The sequence below is a fragment of the Sciurus vulgaris genome, assembly GCF_902686455.1.
Source record: "Sciurus vulgaris genome assembly, chromosome: 7".
In the NCBI taxonomy this organism is placed as follows: domain Eukaryota; kingdom Metazoa; phylum Chordata; class Mammalia; order Rodentia; family Sciuridae; genus Sciurus; species Sciurus vulgaris.
The window spans coordinates 122,246,594-122,268,304 of NC_136467.1; the positions used below are offsets into that span (position 1 = coordinate 122,246,594).

At 42.1% G+C, this 21,711-nt stretch overlaps 1 protein-coding gene across 8 annotated transcripts in view; it reads right to left on the reverse strand.

The window, feature by feature from the left end:
• ANKS1A (ankyrin repeat and sterile alpha motif domain containing 1A) overlaps positions 1–21,711 on the reverse strand; it is a 184,938-nt gene that overhangs the window by 84,618 nt on the left and 78,609 nt on the right. For 7 of the 8 annotated variants that reach the window (XR_013765076.1, XM_079147206.1, XM_079147210.1 and 4 more), the window contains 7 exons: positions 14,931–15,227; positions 14,108–14,183; positions 13,718–13,819; positions 13,508–13,609; positions 11,774–11,970; positions 7,734–7,826; positions 1,408–1,528 (listed from right to left, as the gene is read on the reverse strand). Coding sequence is in view for 7 of the 8 variants with exons in the window: in XM_079147206.1 (XP_079003332.1) it covers positions 1,408–1,528; positions 7,734–7,826; positions 11,774–11,970; positions 13,508–13,609; positions 13,718–13,819; positions 14,108–14,183; positions 14,931–15,227 (988 nt within the window). In the remaining variant the exon portion in view is untranslated. The remainder of the gene's footprint in view (positions 1–1,407; positions 1,529–7,733; positions 7,827–11,773; positions 11,971–13,507; positions 13,610–13,717; positions 13,820–14,107; positions 14,184–14,930; positions 15,228–21,711) is intronic. The other variant, XM_079147209.1, reaches the window with a different exon arrangement.

Sequence of the window (21,711 nt, forward strand, 5' to 3'; positions counted from 1 at the left end):
GAAAACTTAGGCTTATACAAAAATCTGTATGCAAATGTTTGTAGCAGTTTTATTTATAACTGTCAAAAGCTCTAAATAACCCAAATGTCCCTCAGCTGGGGAATGGGTAAACCGTGGTATACCTATATAATAGAACTCAGCAATGAAAAGGAACAAATTTCTGATATATGTGACAACACAGATATATATCAAATGAATTATGCTAAGGGAAAGGGTAAATACTGACTGAATCCATTTATGTAACATTCTGGAGAAAGCAAACTCGTTAGGACAGACGTCAGAGCAGAGGTTGCCAAGGCTAAGGGAGGCCGACTGTAGAGAGGCACGGGAAAATTTTTTTGGTGTGATCAAACTGTTCTGTATTTTGATTGTGGTGACAGTTATACAACTCTATTTTTCATAACTATAAACAAAATGAATGAATTTTATGTACCTAAATTATGACTTTTCTTTAAAGCTCCAAATGTAAACCATAAAATACAAAACAGACTGTGAAAATGACCATGAAAGTTTCTACCTGCCAGAAGAGAAAATGTTTTAAACAGGACCATTAAAAATAAGGTCTGCAATGTCACACACATATGCACATCTTCTCTTTGCTGTCCCATACTCTTTGAAAGGCCTAGCAAAGAGGGTATCAAAGGAAACCACCTCATCCCCCACTCTGATCAGAACCCGAGGGTCTCAGGACTGGAAGGAGTCATTACTAACACCCCACAAAGGACTTAGTACCTGCACGCTACCCGGAGCTGGGAGAGGCCACGAGACTTCCTTCAAAGCACAGTGGGAACTGCACTGCCCCTTCTAGTCTGTCCTTGGGAGGACCAGGCTTACAGGATACTCCAGCCACACTCACCTCTGCCACGCAGGCACTTACACCGACAGGCTGGCTGTCAGTCCTGCAGCACTCGCTCCCTCACAGAGGAAACTGAATTTTGCAGAGGCAAAGAAAGTAGGCCAAGGCGACGGAGCACTCTAGTTACCGAGTGGCAGCCAATCACGGGCCCCTCCCTAGGAGTGTCTCGCTCTGAGGTCAGGACTCAAAGGCAGAGTCTGTGCTGTCAGCCTGAACCCAAAGGGACCAACTTGCTGGGCCTGTTTTCTACAGCATGGCCACGAGGATTTATGACTGAGGTTCTAGATCAATCTCTGCTGTGATGTTGGTGGCCCCTTTTCCTGCGGATACCACCTGGGCTGACCAGGTGACAAATGCAACCAGGGATTATGTGGAGTTCAGGCATGGAAAATGAAAACCTACGATGCACCCACCAACCCAGGCTGCCACAAGACCCAATTGCCCCAACCCAAGCAATGATGTGGCTACATAGTCTTCCCCTTCCACCCAAGATCACAAACTTGTAAGACTCTTTAGGAATTGTTGGAGGGAGTCAGGGGAGAGGGGAGTACCTTTTGCTTTTCCATCCACTGACACCAGCTTCTTTGTCTCTGCTGTTAATAGCAGCTCATAAGGGTGCTCGTCCTCTTCCTTAGCTGCACTCCCCTGAATCCTAGGTCTCATGGCCAAGACCTGAAAGAGAGAAACACCAAGTACTTCTTGTGCACATGGCTAATACCAAGACAGGAGGTGCACAACAAATTTTGGATTACTGCTGTCTTTGCATCTAAGGATCATGGAGAAGAGGAAGAGGTGCTGAATTCAAGTGTCACATGGAATCATACTGCTTTTCTGGTTATACACCTATTAGGGTCTGTCCCCCAAAGATTCATGTGCTAGAAGCTTGGTCTCCAGTGTGGTGATGATGGGAAGAACTGAAACCTTTAAGAGGTGGGGCAGAATGGGAGGTAATCAGGCCTGTGGGTACCATTCATGAAGCGTGAGTGAATTAATGCTGTCTCTGGAGGGTTCTAGCTCTTGTAGGTCTAAATCAGTAGTGCAAGAGTGGGTTGTGACAAAGTGAGCCTGGCACCTCCCTAAGCTTTTGCTTCTGAAGGCACCGCTCTCTACTCTTGCAGGTGTTCTCAATATGTGATGCATCTGCCATGTTGTGATACAGCCAGAAGGCCCTCATCAGAACTGAACAGATGGGGCTGCCTGATCTTGGACTTTCTGCCTCCAAAACCATGAGCTAAATAAACCTCTTTTCTTTATAAAGTACCCAGTCTTATGTGTTTTGTTACAGCACTACAAGAGAGACTAGGTCAACACCTTACCTCAAATCTCAGTGGTCTTTGATTGGAACACTTCCCTTTCTTAATCTCATTTTATCCTTCAAAAAAAGGACAAAAGTCAACACCTTTCCTTCCCTTGCCTCTCTAATCTCCACAGTGTTCTGCATAATCTCTTTACTGTGGATAATATTTCCCAAGTAGCTTTTAACTGTGCTGCTTCATGAAGACCACCTCTGTCCATGTTTCTAACATGTACCATACTAACCAAAGGCTGAAGTCTTCCTTTCTCAAGAGGAAACTCAAGTGACCTCCCCTGAATCCCTAGTCCCTGACATTACTAGAAACAAAGTGGTCGGTAAGTCTGTTTTAGGGAGTCTTTCTTCACAGGTTCTGGGGGATGCAGGAAAAGATTTTCCTAGAGCCGTCGACATTTGTGATAAAACTCTTCTAGATAACTCCCACCAATCCCTACTCTGAAGAATTAAGTGGCTAGGAAGTATGAATTTCCATGAGGTAAAATCACTCTGTTCAATGAGAAGTCCCTGATTCGGGCAGCACAGTGTCCCTGATGAAATAACTGGAGCAGAGATGGTTTCTTCTTCTACACCTGCCAGCATGAGGATTCAGTCAGCTGCAGGCCTGGTGGCCACAGTTAGTCATGATACCAGAGTAGCAAAGCGTCCCTTGTATGAAGCCAGGAAAATCATGATTTGTCATAGAGTGGCACTGGGAGAAGGAATGGAGATCCTTGCTCTGGAGGAAAATTCTACTCATCTGTCCTAAGACTAGGCAAATTAAGATAATCACACACTAGCTATTAGAATAGCAAACAAAGCAGAAAATCTCTTCCTGAGCACCACTAGGGTAAATAATGTATTATGAACAAGGTAGAGATGGGGGGATTTCCAATTAAACCTAAATTAATGATACCCTAAAGTGTGATTCCTCAGCACTCAGAAACCTCCAACCTCGATGCATCCCAACATCATGGAAGTGTACCAGGTTTGGGATTCATCAGAGTTTTGCTTCTTCGAGGTAAACTTCCTACCATGTTAAGGCCTAACAAGATGACTAGTACCTTCGGACTAAATGAAAAGCTGCAGCTCCTGTTGGTTAACAAGGCTGCCACTCTAAAGGCAGAATGATAGTCTCTCTCCAAGATTCTGCTAAGCACAGCAGGAACCTCCACAAACCACCTGGAAGCTAAAAGCTATTTCATTACAATGAGCCATTTGCCTGTATTACTTATTCCTTGCTTCCTCATAGGAACACAATTAAGGGAACAAAGAGGGACCATTAAGCCGTTCACACTGTGTCAACTTAATACCTCAGGCTTTACAGGCAGGAATGTGTGTTCTGCAGATTCACACACCCATAGAAGAGCCCTGGAAACCCGATTCCCCGAGTGTTCCACACACAGGAGTCTCAGGAGTCTCATATAGCCCCCGGTGGGCTTCCCAGAACCGGGATGCCTGGCCCATACCATCTTTTCCTCTCAAACAGGACAAGACCAATGTCTCCCAGAAAATGAAGTTCACTGGACTTGCTTTCATTCTGTGCCTGGCTCTTATGCAGGACAATTGAAAGCAAAGACCACCAAACATCAGAGCTGGAAGGGACCTAACTGTCACAAAACCAGAGCACCTGTCCAGCCCTTTTACTGGTAGATGACAAATCTGGTCCCAGACAGGTGCCAGGTCTTGCCCAAGGTTACACAGAGAGCTCAAAGCAAGAGCCACGGCCACAAAATTCAGTTCCCCTAATTCTGGATCAGACTGGCCTCATTTTCTCTGGCTTTCATTTTTTCTCCATCCAATTTGGAATGCTTTCCTTCCTTTAGCTGTCTAATGAGAGTCCCCTGCTCATACCCAGATAATAAAGGCGGGTGTTCTTCCCCTCTTGGTACTGGCTCCTACCAGCTAGGGGATTAAAACCTCACAGTAATGCAATAAATTGCTTTCTTCAAGCCATCCTAGTTCCCACTCAAAAAGCCCAGTGTCATAGTGAATATGGCAATAACTGATTTTCAACAGAAAGGATTCTGCTCTTTACTAAATTACTTCTTAATCTTTTTTCCCCTTTTCCTCCAGGGTTGGCAATAAATCAAAGTTGAAAAAATATATTTTCTTCTATGTGGAAAGCAAAAGTGCTGCTGCAGAGAGAAGTTACAAGCAGCTACTACCTAACTGTGACCAGTGGAATGTCCATTTGGGGTGTGGGTGGCTTTCTGGGAAAAGATACCATGGCAGCTGCAGCCCCTAAGAAAGCTAAACGCATCTGAGCACACAGGAGGCCACAGTCAGTCCTGAACAGCTGGCAGCCCCTTCTGTGGGGCAAAAGCATCCTATCAGGGTGTGCACGTGCATGTGCATGTGCTCTAAATTTTTCGAAGCTGGTTTTGCGATCAGGCATGGCTGTGCTAAGCTCTCCTAGAGCCAGGCGTTCTCCAGCTTCCCTTACAGGCTTCTGTGGGTCATCTCATGCTGACGAGCCTCAAGGATAAGGACACAAATGTTGGGGCAGATTGCTTGCCAAAGACAAAACCCGAAAGTTGGGTGAAGACAGTGTCAATCTTGAGATATGAGTTTATGGCTTCAAAGCTTTGAGAGTATAAGATATAAAGACATACTCTGTGAAAAAGATCACAGTTAAAAAAAAAAAAAAAAAAGAAAAAGAAAAATTAGTTCACTTTTGGAGAAGACCTATTCATTTGGACCATGGCCTGTGTATAAAATCTGCCCAGATCATTAAAAGGACAAAGTCAGGCTGCATCACTTATATATTTGTGCACCTGTAATTACCAGTAAATAAGCAAATTCAGAGTTCTCATGGTCTTCCAAATAATGACTGAATTCTAGGCTATTCAAAAGTGCATTCTAGAAGATGAATCTCACACAGACGCTCCTATCCAGGAAAATAATATGGAGATTTCTCCCCCATACCCTGCCACCTCTTGATACATGTGACTACCAAACTGTGTGCTTTCTAGAGTCTTTGGAAAACAGAAGTCCTGCTTACCTAGTATTTCTTTAAGAGTCTTGTCCCTGTCCTCAGGCAATAGGAATTGCTAATCAGATCCCTGGTTAAAAAGATGGCATAAGGCATTTATAGAGACCCAATCCTAAATGAATAGACTCGACTCTACTAGGTTTCTCCCTGTAAAAAAAGGGAGCAACGAAGCAAGCCTCTATGTGCAGAAAAATATGCAGGAATTTACTGTATGTACTTGTACCAACTAGCAATGTATTACTGCCCAGAGGAAATAAGAGGGTGCAATTCTAGGGACCCCTGGTTGAGACATGATGATAATAAGCATTTTATAAATAAGGGGAAAAAAGAAATAAGGAGGGGCTGGGTCTGTGGCTCAGTGGTAGAGCACCTGCCTAGCATGTATGAGGCATTGGGTTTGACCCTCAGCACCACCTAAAAATAAATAAATAAAGGTACTATACCCATCTATAACTAAAAAAATTAAAGTTAAAGAAAGAAATGAGAAAATTTGTACCTGGTATAGAAATCCTCCAACACAGATTTTTACATTTTTAAAAGGGCTTTCTTGAATTTATAGTGTATGCATGTGTATGTTTTACGGAACTGAGGGGCACCCTGCCACTGAGCTACATCCCCAGCCTTTTTTTTTTTTTTTTGGTACCTGGGATTGAACTCAGGGGCACTCAACCACTGAGCTGCAACCCCAGCCATATTTTGTATTTTATTTAGAGATAGGGTCTCACTGAGTTGCTTAGCACCTCGACATTGCTGAGGCTTATTTTGAACCCAAAATCCTCCTGTCTCAGCCTCCCAAGCTGCTGGGATTACAGGTGTGCATCACCACATCTGGCCAGCCTATTTATTTTTGAAAGAGGGTCTAAGTTGCCCAAGCTGGCCTTAAACTTGTGACCTTCCTTCATCAACTTACCAAATCACTGAGATTACAGATGTGCATCCCCACACTCAGCAAATTTATACATTTTATGAAACTAAAGTCATCCTTTGGGTTCCTTGTGTTTATATTGAATAAAAAAACCTGTCTTACTGATGGTACCTGGTAATACTGTGATAATTCCAACTTCTAGGGATAAAATGATGAGACTCAACTGGTTTACATTAGTTGATTTTTAAAAAGAATAATAGAGTACTGAACAAGCTACAAAATAATTATTAAAATTATATAAAATTTTGAATACTCCATATAGGTATATCTCTGAATGACAGGAAGTGTTAAAGGAGCATGGTAAAGAAGAAAGAGTAAAGAAAACACAATTTTCTTCTCACACACAAGTGAGAAAACTGACTTATTTGCCACACAGTAACATTTCCTTTATAAAAAGGTAGACTTCTTTTCAACTAACCCCTCCTTTGATTTTACTGTCTGCCCTTTCCACAAAACTTTTTTCCTAATCAAGTGTTCAAGACTCAATTCATACTTGTACTATGTAGATTCTTTGTGTGATGTGAACAAGGAAAAAGCAAAAATAGAAAATAAAGTGAGGCAGAACCACCAAAGTCTGCTAATACAGCACAGTCTAGACAGCAGTGATTAGGGGACACTCAACATTTTGTATCAAAAGACAACATGGGAGCTGGCCATAGTGGTGCATGCCTTTAACCCCAGATCTTAGGGACACTGAGGCAGGAGGTCACAAGTTAGAGGCCAGCCTGGGCAACTTAGCAAGACCCTTCTCAAAATAAAATTGCAAAAAGGGCCAGGGATGCTGGGTGTGGTGGCATATGCCTATAATTTCGGAGACTTGGGAGGCTGAGGTTAGAGGATCACAAGTTCTGAGACCAGCCTCAGCGACTTAGCATGGCGCTAAGCAACTTAGCAAGGCTCTGTTTAAAAAAACTAAAATAAAATAAAAAAGGTGTGTGTCTGGGGATGCCTGGGGATGTGGCTCAGTGGTCAGTCATCCCTCGGTTCAATCACCGGTACTATGTCTTCCCCTCCAAAAAAAGGTCTGAGGATGCAGCTCAGAAGTAGAACACTCCTAGGTTCGGTCCTAAAAAAATAAATAAATAAATAAATAAAAAAATAAAAAAAAAAGAAAGAAAGAAAAGAGAGAACTTAAGTATAAAAATAGAATGGAGGGCTGGGGTCGTAGCTTAGTGGTAGCATGCTTGCCTCCCACATATGAGGCAGTGGGTTCGATCCTCAGCACCACATAAAAATAAATAAATAAAAATAAAGGTATTGTGTTAAAAAAATAAAATAAAAATAGAATGGAACTGTCCAGCTTATGGGAGTCATGAAAAAAATGTGCATGTTTTACTTTCAATGTGGTGCAGTCATACTTGGCCTGTCTGCTAGAGAGGTACATTAAAATTCTTTTAGTATTTTAGGTGAGTTTGAAAGGTCGTGTTCTAGATTAATGATACACGTAATACAAACTCACCAACCAAAGAGGTAATAAGAAAATAAGAAAGTGGGCTGGGGGGCATGGTAGCTCAGTGTTAGAGCCCTTGCCTAGCATGCATGAGGCCTGGGTTAATCCCCAGAACCACAAAGGGTGTGGGGGTAGAAAACGAGAGAGTACAGCCTTCTTTAAGCACACTTTGCCACAAACTCATATTTCAGTGATGGGAATAAACCCTCAACCCTCTACCTCAGAAGCTGTCAAGGGAAAATACTTCTTATCTATGCGGTCTTCCTCCTCTTCGTCAGGTGGTGGCTTTGCTGGAGGCGGTGGACGCTCTCTCTACAGAAGAGAAAAAAAAAAAAAAACCAATTCTTCTATTTCTTTTCTCAAGTATCCAACTTTCTGATTTACCCATATTTTAGTTCTTGGAACTGAAAAAGAACAATGTCAAGAACTCCCCCAAACCCTATCTGGTTTCTGAACAGATGGAGAACCCCGTGCACACATATACAATTCAGCTAGTATGCTCTGTGGTTTTTCATGTTTGTAGCAAAGATCCTTTTGATGACTTCTTCTATTTCAGTACTTGAAATTATTGTAGCAAAGATCCTAAAAACCTCTTTGGTACTCTAGACCACAGAGACAAGTACCAGCCCTGGAAACTGATAACTGGCTTGATGGGAAATGCCCTTCATAGTTCTGATAAATAAAACTTCAGTAAAGGGAAATCTGGCTCAGTTTTCAGTCTACTCTAAAAAGAGGAAACTCTAGATCAAAAGAATCAACTTGTGAAATGGTTCTAAAACCAAGGTCATGAAGTAGTGAGAAAAGTAACCAAGGACAAAACATTAAGTCTGGTTCAAACTTTAATGTGATGATATTAGTATATCACCACTTATTTTAAAAAGTTCTAAACCAATCTTTTAGCAGGGCACAGTGACACATGCCTGTAGCATCAACTTCCTATGGGCTGACACAGAGGATCACTTGAGGCCCAGGAGTTTGATACCAGCCTGGGCAACAGAGTGAGATCCCATTTCAAAACAAAACAAACAAAATCTCTTATCTTTAGTCACCTCCTTCATTAATGAATAGTTAATATCATTAGTGCATAAAGACAATGTAACAAAAAAGGACTATTTGTCAGTTATCAGTCCTACAGCAAGGATTGGTAAGTTTTTTCTTTTGGTACAAGGGATTGAACCCAGGAACACTTAACCACTGAGCCACATCCCCAGCTCTTTTTTATATTTTATTTTGAGACAGGGTCTTGGTGAGTTGCTTAGGGCCTCACTAAGTTGCTGAGGCTGGCTTTGAACTTGCAATCCTCCTTTGTCAGCCTCCTGAGCTGCTGTGACTACAGGCGTGAGCCACCAAGCCCAGCCAGTCTTTATCAATTTTTAGAGAAATGAACTGATGCTCTAGCAACCTCCAAAGGTGACCAGTGAGTATTTTTTCCATTTTGAAAATATAAAACTACGGGCTGGGGCTGTAATTCAGTGGCAGAGTACTTGTCTGGCATGGTGTGCGGCACTGGTTTCAATCCTTAGCCCCACATAAAAATAAAATAAGTGTTCTGTCCATTTGCAACTACAAATATAAATAAATAAGATAAAGAAGGAAAGAAAAAAAAGCAAGAAAGCTTGCCCAGTGGCAAGCTTTTTCTCATAGGGTCATATAATAGATATTTCAGGCTTTGCAGTCAACTCTGCCTCTGTAGCACATAAGGAATGACAATATGTAAATGAAAGAGTATGGCTGTGTTCCAATAAAACTGTGTTTACAAAAATAGGCAGCTGGTGGGCTGCAGTTTGCTGACCCCTACCTACCCTAGAGCAAGCAGCAAGAAACTCACTGAAGAGAGGACACTGGCTCAGTCAGACAGATCATGGGGTAACAATTTTAAGACTACATAGGATGATCCCGGTGAAGGAAATCTAAAAGTTAAAAGCTGAAAAAAGATCTGTGACTGTGCTCCTAGTACCTTTAGCATTGTTTATATTCAAAAGCCATAGCCATGCTTGATGATCAGTGTTCCTCTTGAGTCTGAAACAGTAGTCGGCCTTGTAGGCTCATTCCCTGGCTTGCAGATTAGTTGGCCATGCTACTAAAACAGTATTTCAAGAAAGCTAGAGCAGAGGTGAATGATGAATGACATGAGATCCCCAGAGAAAATGCAAAGAAAGTCATTCTCACATTTCAGGAGCTACCAGCATTACCACTTTGCCATCCACAATCCCTCTGTTAACACATGCTTCTCTGGTCAGTATTATACCTCAATGAATTAGATAGCCCCACAGTCCCTGTAACCAGATGCAGATGATCCCCAATGGCAACAACTTCAGAACAGGTTTGTGTTTTCAAGTCCAACAAAGCTATTCAGATCAAATTTCCCATTAAGTTCCACTTTCTCCACCCTTCTTTGCTCTGAAAGTGCAGGAACAGGCCTGGTCCCAGAGCCAGCATGTTAAGAAAGGGACGAGCAGAAGGGTGCAGGCCCACATCCCCCTACCTCCCACCCCCTGCCAGTAAACTGAACTTGGGACACAAACAGTGAAGAAAAACCAAAGGAAACACATCAGCAGGAAGGATCCATCCTAAAGCACCCAAGCCTAAAAGAGCCTGAAAAGGGTAATACAAAAGCCCTCTGAGGAAGATGTGATTATCAGGGACACTAAAAGGAAATGGAAGTGCCCATGAGCCTTTTTACGTTTTTCTAAGGTGAAAACTTTGGACCAGAAGCGTGAAAGTACAGAGCTGATTTATATATATATCATCCATTGTGTTTACCGAGATGTGCAACTGTTGGCCACAGTTAATTAGCAAGGGCCAGGAAGACAGAACAGCAATACCCTTCATGCACAAGCAAAAATGGCAAAGCAGACACCCCAAGAAACAACATTTTCTACTTAGCAAGCCCAGAGGAGGCTGGGTTCCTACAGCAGGATGGAACAAAGAGGCTGGAGTAAATCAATCACAGGACTGGCTCTAACCCTGGCTGCTTCTTGCAAAGGCTCCAGCTCCCCCTAATGGGCATCACCTGTAAGCACCATTTAAAGCAAGGTCATCCTCCACAGTTGGATTTGCTAAATTCATTTATTTGTGCCTAACAGTGAAAGTGTGAAAAAACAAAAAACAAACAAAAACTAGCTGTCCAAAAAGCACTAAGCAGTGGTGCTCAGAGGATGCATTTGCTTTCACCACTCACAATCACAGTCCTTGATAACACCCACTCAGGTGGGCTACCACAGTCTAGCCGGTTCTCTAAGATCCACATTGAAATGCTGGAATTGTTACAGGGAAGAGCACAGAGTGAGAAATCCAACGAAAAAGAGCACTCTAAGAAACATCAGGTCATTTCCAGAACATACCTGGAGAACCCAAGGGATACCGAGCAGCCAAAAGAGAATCAAAATGGTTATATGCCAGAGTCAGACAAAAAGGGAAAGGCCAGCCTCTACAAAAGAAGAAATAACATATTCTGAAAATACTTCTGAAGGTGGGGTTAGCAATGGTGTCCTTTTAACGCAATGGCCAGCTAGCCAATGGGCAGTGCTCAAAACCTCAATTATTATGCCTGGCAATGCAAAAAGGAGAGTCAGTGGGACAGTGACTCAGGTCAGGCTCACAGCATAACCCTGGAGAGGGAGTCCGGAGTCTTGAGAACCACGTTTAAGACTAGAAGTAAAAGCAAGTACTAGAGAAAGAAGCACTGAGACTGGAAGGTAGACCTTGAGAAAGAAAAATGCAGAGTTGTTCTCATCCTAGTACTTCAGTGGCTAAAGATGTTACAGTTGGATAAAATAGAAATGTCACAAACTAGTAAACACTATGCCTAATCAAACCTTGCTATAACCCTGCTGAATACAGAATCTGTTCGAATTCAAACGAATAATTCCTTGAAGGCAAATGGAAGGTGAGCATGTACTCCAAGCAGACCGAAACTCATTTCACTGTATAATTCTGCTCTCCAGAGAACAAACAATATTTAGCAAGCATCCCAGGCTAAATAGAAATAAGAGGCTTTAATTTGCTCTAGGTCAGTGAAATAATGGGAAAATTCAAACTGGTTATACTGAAATTGAAAACCCAAATTCAACCTCACTGTGATCTGTACAGCTTCATCACACTGAGCAAGAGACATGGCAGAGCCTGAGAAGAGGAGCAGGACAAGTGGGATCCAGGCCTCTGAACTGCAAGCAGGCATAAGGCCTCACACTTCCTCTTCCTCGGTTCCCACGTCAGCATGCACAACCCTCAAGAGACTCAAGTCTGGGGCCACGTACAGGCCTCACTCCAGCGGTTCTTGCTCCTGCTGCCTCAGTCTCCTTGTTCACAGAGTCCCGGTCAGATGATCGCCCGCTGGCCATGCTGTCTAATGAATGGCAGGAAACAGCATTGTACAGTGCCTCGTAGGGACCCTCCTCTTCAACATTTGTGTCAAAATCGATGATCAGTTCAGTTACTGCTTTCTCCACATCACCTGGGGAGGAGGTTGAGGACAAGAGAGTCAGTAAGAGGGGACACAATTAAGGGTTCCAACAATTGCAGCCACCCAAAGCCTCTTTAGCTTGAACTTGACAAACAGTAACCCAGAGAAGGAAAATGATCACTTTGCACCAGGGACAGGAATAAATATAGAATTTCAGCTGCTCTTTATACCCTGAGATCTGAACAAACTTTCTTCTAATTCAATATGGAAGGGCTGGAGGTGCAGCCCAGTGGTAGCAAGTGCCTATCCAGTGTGTACACTCAGCCCTGGATTCCATTTCCAGAGCACCAAAAAAAAAAAAAAAAAAAAAAAGTCCCTTTATGAAATCCCCAAATATCTCAATACCACAAGGGCATAAACTTAACCCCCAAAACATAGCAAAGTATAACTGAAAAACTTAAGCTAATCCTTTAAATTCTTTAAGAAATCTTCACATGCTCAAGCAAACCAGAGGCCAGCAAAGACTTTCTGAAAGGGAGGTGCCGTGCAGCTGGGAGACCCACTGGCTAGATGAACACCAACTACCAACCTCACAACACTGGCAAAACTTGTGACTGCAAAACTGTCAACTATTGGAGACTGTCTCTGGGTAGCTTGTAAATAGTCAAAACTATAAATGTAAATCCTTGGGAACTAAGAGCTTAGCAAGTAATTCATCTCATAACTAGGAGATTAGGAGGTCAAGGGAAAAAAGTACAAGGATACAAGGAATCCACAGCGGAGATGGGCTGGATGCTACTAACCCTATAGCCCAGAGCAGGAAATGATCCCCTCTGCTCTCCTCTGGAAGGATCCTTTCCCTTTTTCATTTTGGGTTTTGTTCTGTTTCTCTAGTCTTCTTTATTACCATTTGTATTGGGGAAAAGATGCCAATCAGTTTTTTTTTTTTTTTAATATTTTTTCTTAGTTGTAGATGGACATAATACCTTTTTTTAATTTATTCTTATGTGGTGCTGAGGATCAAACCCAGTGCCTCACACATGCTAGGTAAGCACCGAGCCACAACCCCATCCCCAAGCGGGTCTTTATTTTGTCTTTGTCATTTATCACAGTAAATCTGAAAAGGAATCCTGGCTAATGAAGAATAGGCTGAACTACAGACCACATCTAATGACCAAATGGCATATTACCAAAATCTGCCATGTACACATCTACCAATCAGTATACACTTACTTATTAAACTTATACTGTGGGTCAACTATGCACAGACACCAAAGTATGTGTTAGAAAAAGTTTCACTGAGATCTACATTCATCTTGGGATGATCCTGACAACCACACATCCCAGAGCTGACTGAAAAAGCAGAGAAAAAAATACAGTAGGAAAGAAGAAGACCATAACCAAAGGGTTATACTAAAGTCCAATAAAACTTCACACAGTAGTCGGGAAAAATGAACTGAACATAAACTTATTAAGTACTCACAACCCCCTGAAATTATTTTTTGAATTGAGATTTTCCATTCTGCCCAAGAATGTTCAACTGTTTTCAAGCTGAGTGCCCCTTTCCTGGCAGAGAAGAGCTCCTCACCCTGAGACTTTGGTGCTACGGAGTCCATGGTGGAGAGGAGAGCTGGCTGGGGTATGGAGATTTTATCTACATCTTTAGTACTTCTTTTTCCAGTCATGTGATCTATATGGAAAGATATTTAAAAAGGAAGAAGAAGAAGCTGCACCAAATACAAATGCCACAGTGGGGTTAGTATTTCCCCAGTCACCCCAACAGTGAGATGGACGATACCTTCAATAAGTGCTGCTATCTGCTGGCTCTTCTGAGAAGGCAGTTCCCGGACAGTGTCTAGGGCAGTCAGTCCATGATTATCTTTTATGTTGACATCAATTCCTGGAAAGACAGAGCAGGTGGATCAGGCAAGTGAGCATTTATTTTAAGCCAGCCTCAAAGAAGGTTAAATTCCAGGACACCTACAGCTCCCAAGCAGCATAACCAATATTTTTTCATCCAAAGCTATTTAATAATTAAGGAATAGTCCACGCACTTCTAACCAATCAACAGAGACACACATACACTGGATTCAAATGCAGCCAGCAAAAACCCCTCTCTGAGGAGGCTAGGGGCAAACAATTCCATCCCTGGCATGCTGTGTAGATAAGAGCGCTGCCGACCTCTCACCTGCAGCCAGCAGGATTTGCACCACATCGGTCTTGCCAAACAAAGCAGCCTCATGCAAAGCACTGCCCATCTCCGTCTGGAAAGCAAACAAGAGCGCAGAGCAGGATGTCATCAGAACAGTTTGGCGTGGCTTTATATGACAAATGGGACATGGATAAGAAGGCACAGGAAAAACAAAGTAAACTACACACAGCCCTCTGTCATTATCTTTCCAACATTTTTGGTATAGATTCCAAAGCTACAAGCTCAGTCCATACATCAAGGCCATTTGTGCCCACCAGAGGCCATGTGTGCCCACCAGAGGCCATGTGTGGGTAATCATTGCTCCAAGAGCCACCACAGGACAACACAAAACTCTACTTTCTCAGATGGAAGGAGTAATGAGAAGAAAAGAACAAGGGGAGTAAAAAGCTTTCACTTCAATGCCAAGCTTAAGGGACCATTCATCCGAATGGGGAAGGTTGACAATGAAGGGAGATGCTGTCTGGCTGGCAGTACTCCTCTGATGGGACTTTGAAGGTACAAAAGGCAGCAGTGGGAACACGTGCAGGAAGATAATGAAACTTTTCTGATTTTGAGGGCACTCATTAGCATGTCTTTTCAGGGTTAAATACGTCACCCCCGAAAAGAAACAAAAAGTCACAGTCTTACTCCAAGAGCACATTTGTCTCTAAAGTTTCACACTGAAACAAGTCAACAAATGAAGCATCTGAAAACATGACAACAAACGTGCTAAGTAAGAACCCAGCCCAGCAGCATGGCACTTGGGCCTTTTCCAAAATGTCTAAGTCCTTCTTGCCTGGGGGGAGCATTGCCCTACTACCTGGTAGTTGCTATCCATGCCAGCATCAAGGAGGACCTGGACCACAGCCTTGTGGCCGTTCCTTGCTGCAAGGTGCAGAGGGGTGTGCTTCTTAGTGTTGCAGCTCAGAAGGTTGGGGTGTGCATTCAGGAGCATCTTCACCACCTCCAGCCGCCCATACAGTGCTGCCAGGTCCAGAGGGGTCTCGAATTTGTTGTTTCGCATGGTTGGGTCTGTGAGCTCCTCCAAGAGCACCTTCACCACCTCTGTGTGGCCATACTGTGCTGCACAATGCAGGGCTGTCTCGTTGTCATTGTTCTGAGGGTTAATAAGCACATCACATCAGAAAGGTAGCAGCTGGCATCTGACTGGGGGAATCCCACATAAAACCACTGAAATTTAAATGAGAAAAATAGCAGCAATATTTGGGGACTGATAGTCAGGATTCAGGCATTCTCCACCATAAACAAGACTGGTTGCTCCCATCAGTCACATCCTCCCCCCGTTCCTGCAAAAGGAGAGCACACATCCCCAAAATATTGCAGGTTCTTGTGTACCTTGAAGGGCATGTCTCCAGACAGGTGAACGAGGGAACATGGCAGGCATTTGGTAGAAGTCCTGGCATGGATGGATGCTAATCATATCACTGCCATTGTTTCATTTTAAACTTCAACTGGTTTTACAAGAATTCATACTTTTTCAACCCTGTGGTTCTGATTCTGTATTTGTCAACCATCCACATTTTTTCACGCAAGCTTTACAAAAAGAGTTTGTCATCTGTGTAGCTTCTTGCATGCAAATCAATCAGCGAAAAATGAAAATAACAGCGCAGAGCACCAAACATCATTCTCAAGGTTATCAGCCAACAGCCATTTCCAGGAGAGGGACGCCGCAGCTTGGTTGCAGAGGAACACGGGACCCTGACACTGTACCGCTTCTATTCCAGGAGCCTGCACCCATCGATGCATGCAGTATCTACTTCATTAAAACAGCAGCCAGCACAGGGAAGGATTTCTTATGTAAGAAAGACACAATCAGATGCTGGAATGTTTGGCGTGAGAGGTGCAAAATATTCAAATGCAATGGTGCTGTCAATTCAAATTCACAGCCCATGGTCCTCTAATACTGATTTTGTTTCAAACTAAACATAGAGGCTGGGATTATAAATGGGAGAAGTTTGTGCTTTATCAACCATAAGAAGCAATATGTTAGTCCTTCCAATTATACGGTTTGGAAGGGTTTTTGTTTGTTTGTTTGTTTGCAATGTTGGAGATGAACCCAGGGTCTTGTGCAAGCCAGGAAAACACTTTACCACTGAGCTGCATCCCCCAGCCCACCAACCGTGTTCTTTCTTTTATCAATATTAATACTGTGCAACTACAGTGGAAATACTTTCCATGATTTCTGTTTTTTGAAAGGCATTAATGAAAATTATTCTCCCACAGTACTTTAAGATTCCCAAATTTATCCAGGAGGCCACTTTTGGAAAACGAATCTTAAGAGGGGGCTTGGCCATCAAGTCAATATTGTGCACCTTTCAGAGGTTCAAATGGTAACAATTAAATATATCTACAATTGCTTTAATTCTACTAATGAAATTAAAAGTGACAGATTAGGAGTTACCCAAACATGCATGCAATTCCATCTGCTTTTGATCTGGCATTTAACTGCATCATTTTTCACATCTACACGAAGTAAACCAGAAAGATCCAGAGCTGCTGGGAGCAAGGTCCCAGAAGGCCAGAATGGCAGCAAAGAAAATTTTTTAAAAATGAAATAAGGACAGAAAGGGTGGTAGCAGGGGCACATGCAAAGATAAATGCACACAAATAAACAGAGGATGCAGAGGGAGCAGCACTGAGCTCAAATGCACTTCAAGGAGAGCAGATGAGAAAGTAGAGCTTCCCTGGCGACAGAGCACAAACAGCCCATCAGCAATGGCTCCTATGACACAATAGGCCCCACAAGCAAGTCCCACACCAACCTAGGTGTCCAAAGGAAGGGAAACAGTGGGCAGAAAGCAAATGCTTTGGGCTCCTTGGGCCAAACAAATCAACGGGAACACCTGTCTGGAACGCCCATGTCCTACTAGGCTGCAGCATGAGGTCCCTGAGCAGGCTCAGGAATGCTGCTTCACTTTTTCCAGATACAAATACAGCCACTTCATCAAACTCACAGGAGCTTTCTGTCAAGTGTTTCTGGGACACAGCTGGCAACCCAAAGAAGTTCAAGAGGATTCTCTGGGTTTAAATCTCAAGATTAGCATGACAGCAAGGGCCAAGAAGTTAGCTTACTCTTATTAAAACTCCAATTTAGAAAAACTTCTGTTTACTCCAAAGCAAATGGTATTGTCTCTTTTATATCCAAGTTATCTCCCAACATCTAGAATCATTTGTCCTTGATTTTATAAAATGGATGGCATTAGGGTCTGAAGAAATATAAAATCTAGACTATACAACAATAAAAAACAAACAAACAAAAAAACCCAGGAGGGCTGGAAGCATAGCTCAGCAGAGTTCATGCTTAGCATGCACGAGGGCTTGGGTTCATCCCCACCACTGCCTCTCCCTAAAAAAAAAAGAAAAAAAATATGAAAAATCTACTGTATTTCTTTCTTTTTTCTTCTTTTTCTTTTTTTGCCAGAATGATGGCAGCTAGCCCAAAGCTGCCCAAAGCTAAACCAAAATCTTAATCAATGCCTGGTGTGGTGGTGCACACCTATAATCCCAGCTACTAGGGAGGCTTGAGGCAGGAGGATCATGAGTTTGAGGCCAGCCTGGGCAATTTAGGGAGACCCTGTCTCAAAATATTAAAAAGGGGGAGAAAACCAGAAAAAAAAAAAGTCTTTAAAAAAATTTCAATTACTACTGGCAAATTTCCTGCCTCATGGTTAAAAGTTCAAACCACATCTCTGCAGAAAGGCATACTCCCATTCACAGTGCAGAAAGCACCTCAGTATGTGTTAGCCTTGCCAGACCTGGTCTGGTAATAATTCTCTTGGGTTTATGTCTGCGTGACCACATCTCTCTACCACGGAACATACGCCATCACAGCAGGCCCTTACTTCAGTTTCCACTTTGAGCCTAACCACTACTAGTTAAGAAGTCAGTAATTGTTGACTCATGGACCCACAAAGGGAGGGATTCTAAGGAGAGGCACAGACTGCTATCAATCATCTGGACTCCTTCCCTTTCACACCTTCCAAATAACACTCTGGGTTCTCACAACACCTGAGAGTTCCCAGAATCATTCTACTATGAATCTGGACTAGGGGAGGGGAGTGGGGTGAAATACGCCAACGTTCCCTGAGGTCGCTTGCACAAACTCTCCATTCCTTCCCACTTTGAGAATCGCTTTCCATTTTATCTTGCAAAGGTCAGTAACCCTAAGAAAACAGGTCTCTGTGCATACTCCAACATCTTCAGACACCATTCACTTTCAAATCTATTATATTTATTCAGAAACAACAAGCAGCACAAAGTCATAAGGAAGAGCTCCTATACCCTTTCTCCTCTTGGAACTACGAGGACCATCACCTCCCAGTGCTTATAGTGCTTCTGTTATAGCCTAAGGACTCACTTGTCCACTGTTTACAGAAACCTAAGTTAGGGACACCTGGGCTATTGCTCTCTGTGGCAATGACAGTACAGGCTCTACATATATTGTAATTAGAAAGGAAGGAAAAACTGGATCTACTGAGATTGTGAAGACATAGAGAAAAGAGAAGAACTGAGTGTATCATTCAAAGAAAAAGAAAAGTTAGACATGCTCTTCAAACTTAATCCTCTTTTCACTCTGTAAACTCTAGAAAGCAGAACTCTGACCAAAAGACAGAAGGTTCAGGAAAACGGATGCCAAATATAAAAAACTAAAAATCAGTGGAATCCAAAAAGAGGCTGTCAAGCAGTAATGACTTCTGTTTACTACTAAGAAAAACAAACACATGAGTAAATAAAATAAAGGACAGATGGCTGACCTTTCAAGTGCTAGAGGGAATATGATTCTTGCTCAGGGTGGAAAGCTGGCCCAGATCAGTAGATCTCAAACCAGCTTCATTTTGGATTACACATAAGCTTAAAACAACTAATAGCTGGTTCAATACCAGATTTGCCAAGAAAGCACCCAGAGGGTAAGGTCCAGGAAACCATTATTAAAAAGCTTTTCCATCTGGCAGGCATGAGCCTGAGTAGTCAGTCATCATCATCAAGAATGAGAGAAACTGAGATCATGTATCTTATGATAGCATGCACGAAACAGGGATATAATATCACTTTTGTGGCATTTCTGCCAACAATGTATGGCATGTAATCATGAAGAAATAGCAGACAAACCTAAATTGAAGAATAGTTTACAAAACAACTGGCCTATGTTCTTACAAAATGTCAATGTCACAAATGAAAAGAAAGGCTGAGGATCTGTTCCATATTATGTATGATCATGGATTGGATCCTGAACCAGAAAAAGAAAATCTTCTAAAGCATATTATCAGTTGTCAGGCATGGTGACACACACCTATACTCCCAGAGACTTAGGAGGCTGAGGCAGGAGGATTGCAAGTTCAAGGCTGGACTCAGCAACTTAGCAAGACTCCATTTCAAAATGAAAAGTAGAAAGGACTAGGGATGCAGCTCAATGGTAAAGCACCCCTGGGTTCTATCCCTAGTACCACTGGAGGACATTACACTACTGAGACAATTGGAAAAAATGTGACTGTGGATCCTAGATAATACTGTATTCAATTTTGAATTTTCTGAATATGATAATTATACCATGGTTTTATAAATGAATGTCCTTGCTTTTTAGAGACGTAGGTTGAAGAATTAATCAAAGCATTTAGGATTAAAGAGCCATGATGTTCGTGACTTAATCTCAACTAGTTCATCATCAGCTACAGTGTGTGTGTGTGTGTGTGTGTGTAGAGAGAGAAGGGGAGAGAGGGAGAGAGAGAGAGAGAGAGAAAAGAAATGGGACAAAATGTTAACAATTTGAACAAGAAGCATATAAGCAATTCATTGCATTATTCTTCTTAGAACCTCTTTTAAGTTGAAAATCTTTTTCAGAAAAAAAAAAAGTTTGCCAGTAGAAAAATATATAATTTTTTTTCAAATTTTTTATTTAGATGTTGTTAGACCTTTATTTTATTCATTTATTTATATGTGGTGCTGAGAATCAAACCCAGTGCCTCACGGCTAGGCAAGCACTCTACCACTGAGCCATGACCCCAGCCCCATAAAGTTTTATTTTGTTTTGTTTTAATTTTTGTTGTTGTTAAAGCTTTCCATGTGATTCTGATGCACTCAAACGAGCTCAGGTGCATTTGGAGATAATTAGTCTGAATAAAACTCCAAGTCCCTTCCAGCTCTGAGACTATGGATTATCTTTAAGTGAACAGAAAAACAGGTCTGCTCTGAAACTAACAGAATCATTGCTCACTTTATGATAGTCAGACTGAGTTAAAATTGTTTCAAAAACAGGGTTAAGTGAACAAGTGAACATGGTTTTTTTTTTTTTTTTTTTTTTTTGTAGTGGGGACTGAACCCAGAAGTGCTATACCATTGAGGTACACCAGCAACTTAATTTTGAGACAGGGTCTTGCTGAATTGCTGAGACTGCTGCTGAATTTCCAATCTTTCTGCCCCAGCCTTGGGAGTCACTGGAATTTCAGGTGAGTGCCACTGTGCTCGGTGGAAATTAACACTTTTCATAGTTCCACCTTAGTTATGCATGATTTACATGAACACTGGTTTATACTGACTTGTTGAAAAAGGAAAGGCCCCAAATGTTAAAAAGGAACATCAAAGTTCTTGAAAACCACATTTGTTCCCAGAAAGGCACCTAAGACTTCTAATTTTTTATCAGTGCTTGATAGGATTTAGTATTCAAATGTAATTCAGCAAGTCAATTTGTAGACACAAGCCAGGTCAATAAAAGCCCACTAAGGACAAACCTAGTGAGGCTGGACTGGTGTCAGTTTCATGGGGCCTGCGTCCTCCGAGCAGCCAAGCACCTATCCCCCACATTGCCGGGTGCACCACATAGATGGAAGGATTTCCAAAAGAAGTATGTTCTTATTATATTTAGATGTTTATTTGAGGTGTGCAAAACCAAAGGATAGAAAAATATACCTTTGAGAACCAAAGTTATACCCCATAATCAAAGTTTCATAAGCTAACTAAACCACTGAAAATAATAACCTCAAGATCTCTCCCCACAAAACAAAACCCTAATAGAGCAAAGTTTCACTAAACATCATCTACTAGCAACAAAGATTCCAAAATGCCCTTTCAGAAATACTACTACATCACAGAGATTTTGAAAAATGAGGCTCTTAAATATTATTAGTTGCTGATATTTTTACTTTAATGTGTTTTATCTTAATAAAATTCTGAAACACTCCAGCAAGGAAGGCGGTAATAACCCATTTTACAGAAGAGAAAACCGAGGTTCTAAGAAATTAAGCAACTTGCCCAAGTTAACAAAACCAAAAAGTGGCAGCCCAGACCCTATTCAGGTTCGAAAGTTAAGTTTGAGACCTGTGAGTTTTCCACTTTATTGCTCTACACCATCCCACAAAGCAACTGAAATATAGTACCTTCCAATCATTTGATAACAAGAATTTTCTAAAAAGAACAATTTTTTAAATATAAAAAAGAATTTAAAGAATGGGCCAAAAAATAGCTGATGTGTTCTACCACCTCAAGTCAAAGGGCTTTTCAAACACCATTAAGGCCCAACAGCTAATGAATCTCCTCCAAGGCCCTCCCAGATCAGCCTGTGGGGAGCTGCTAAATTGGTCTTTCTC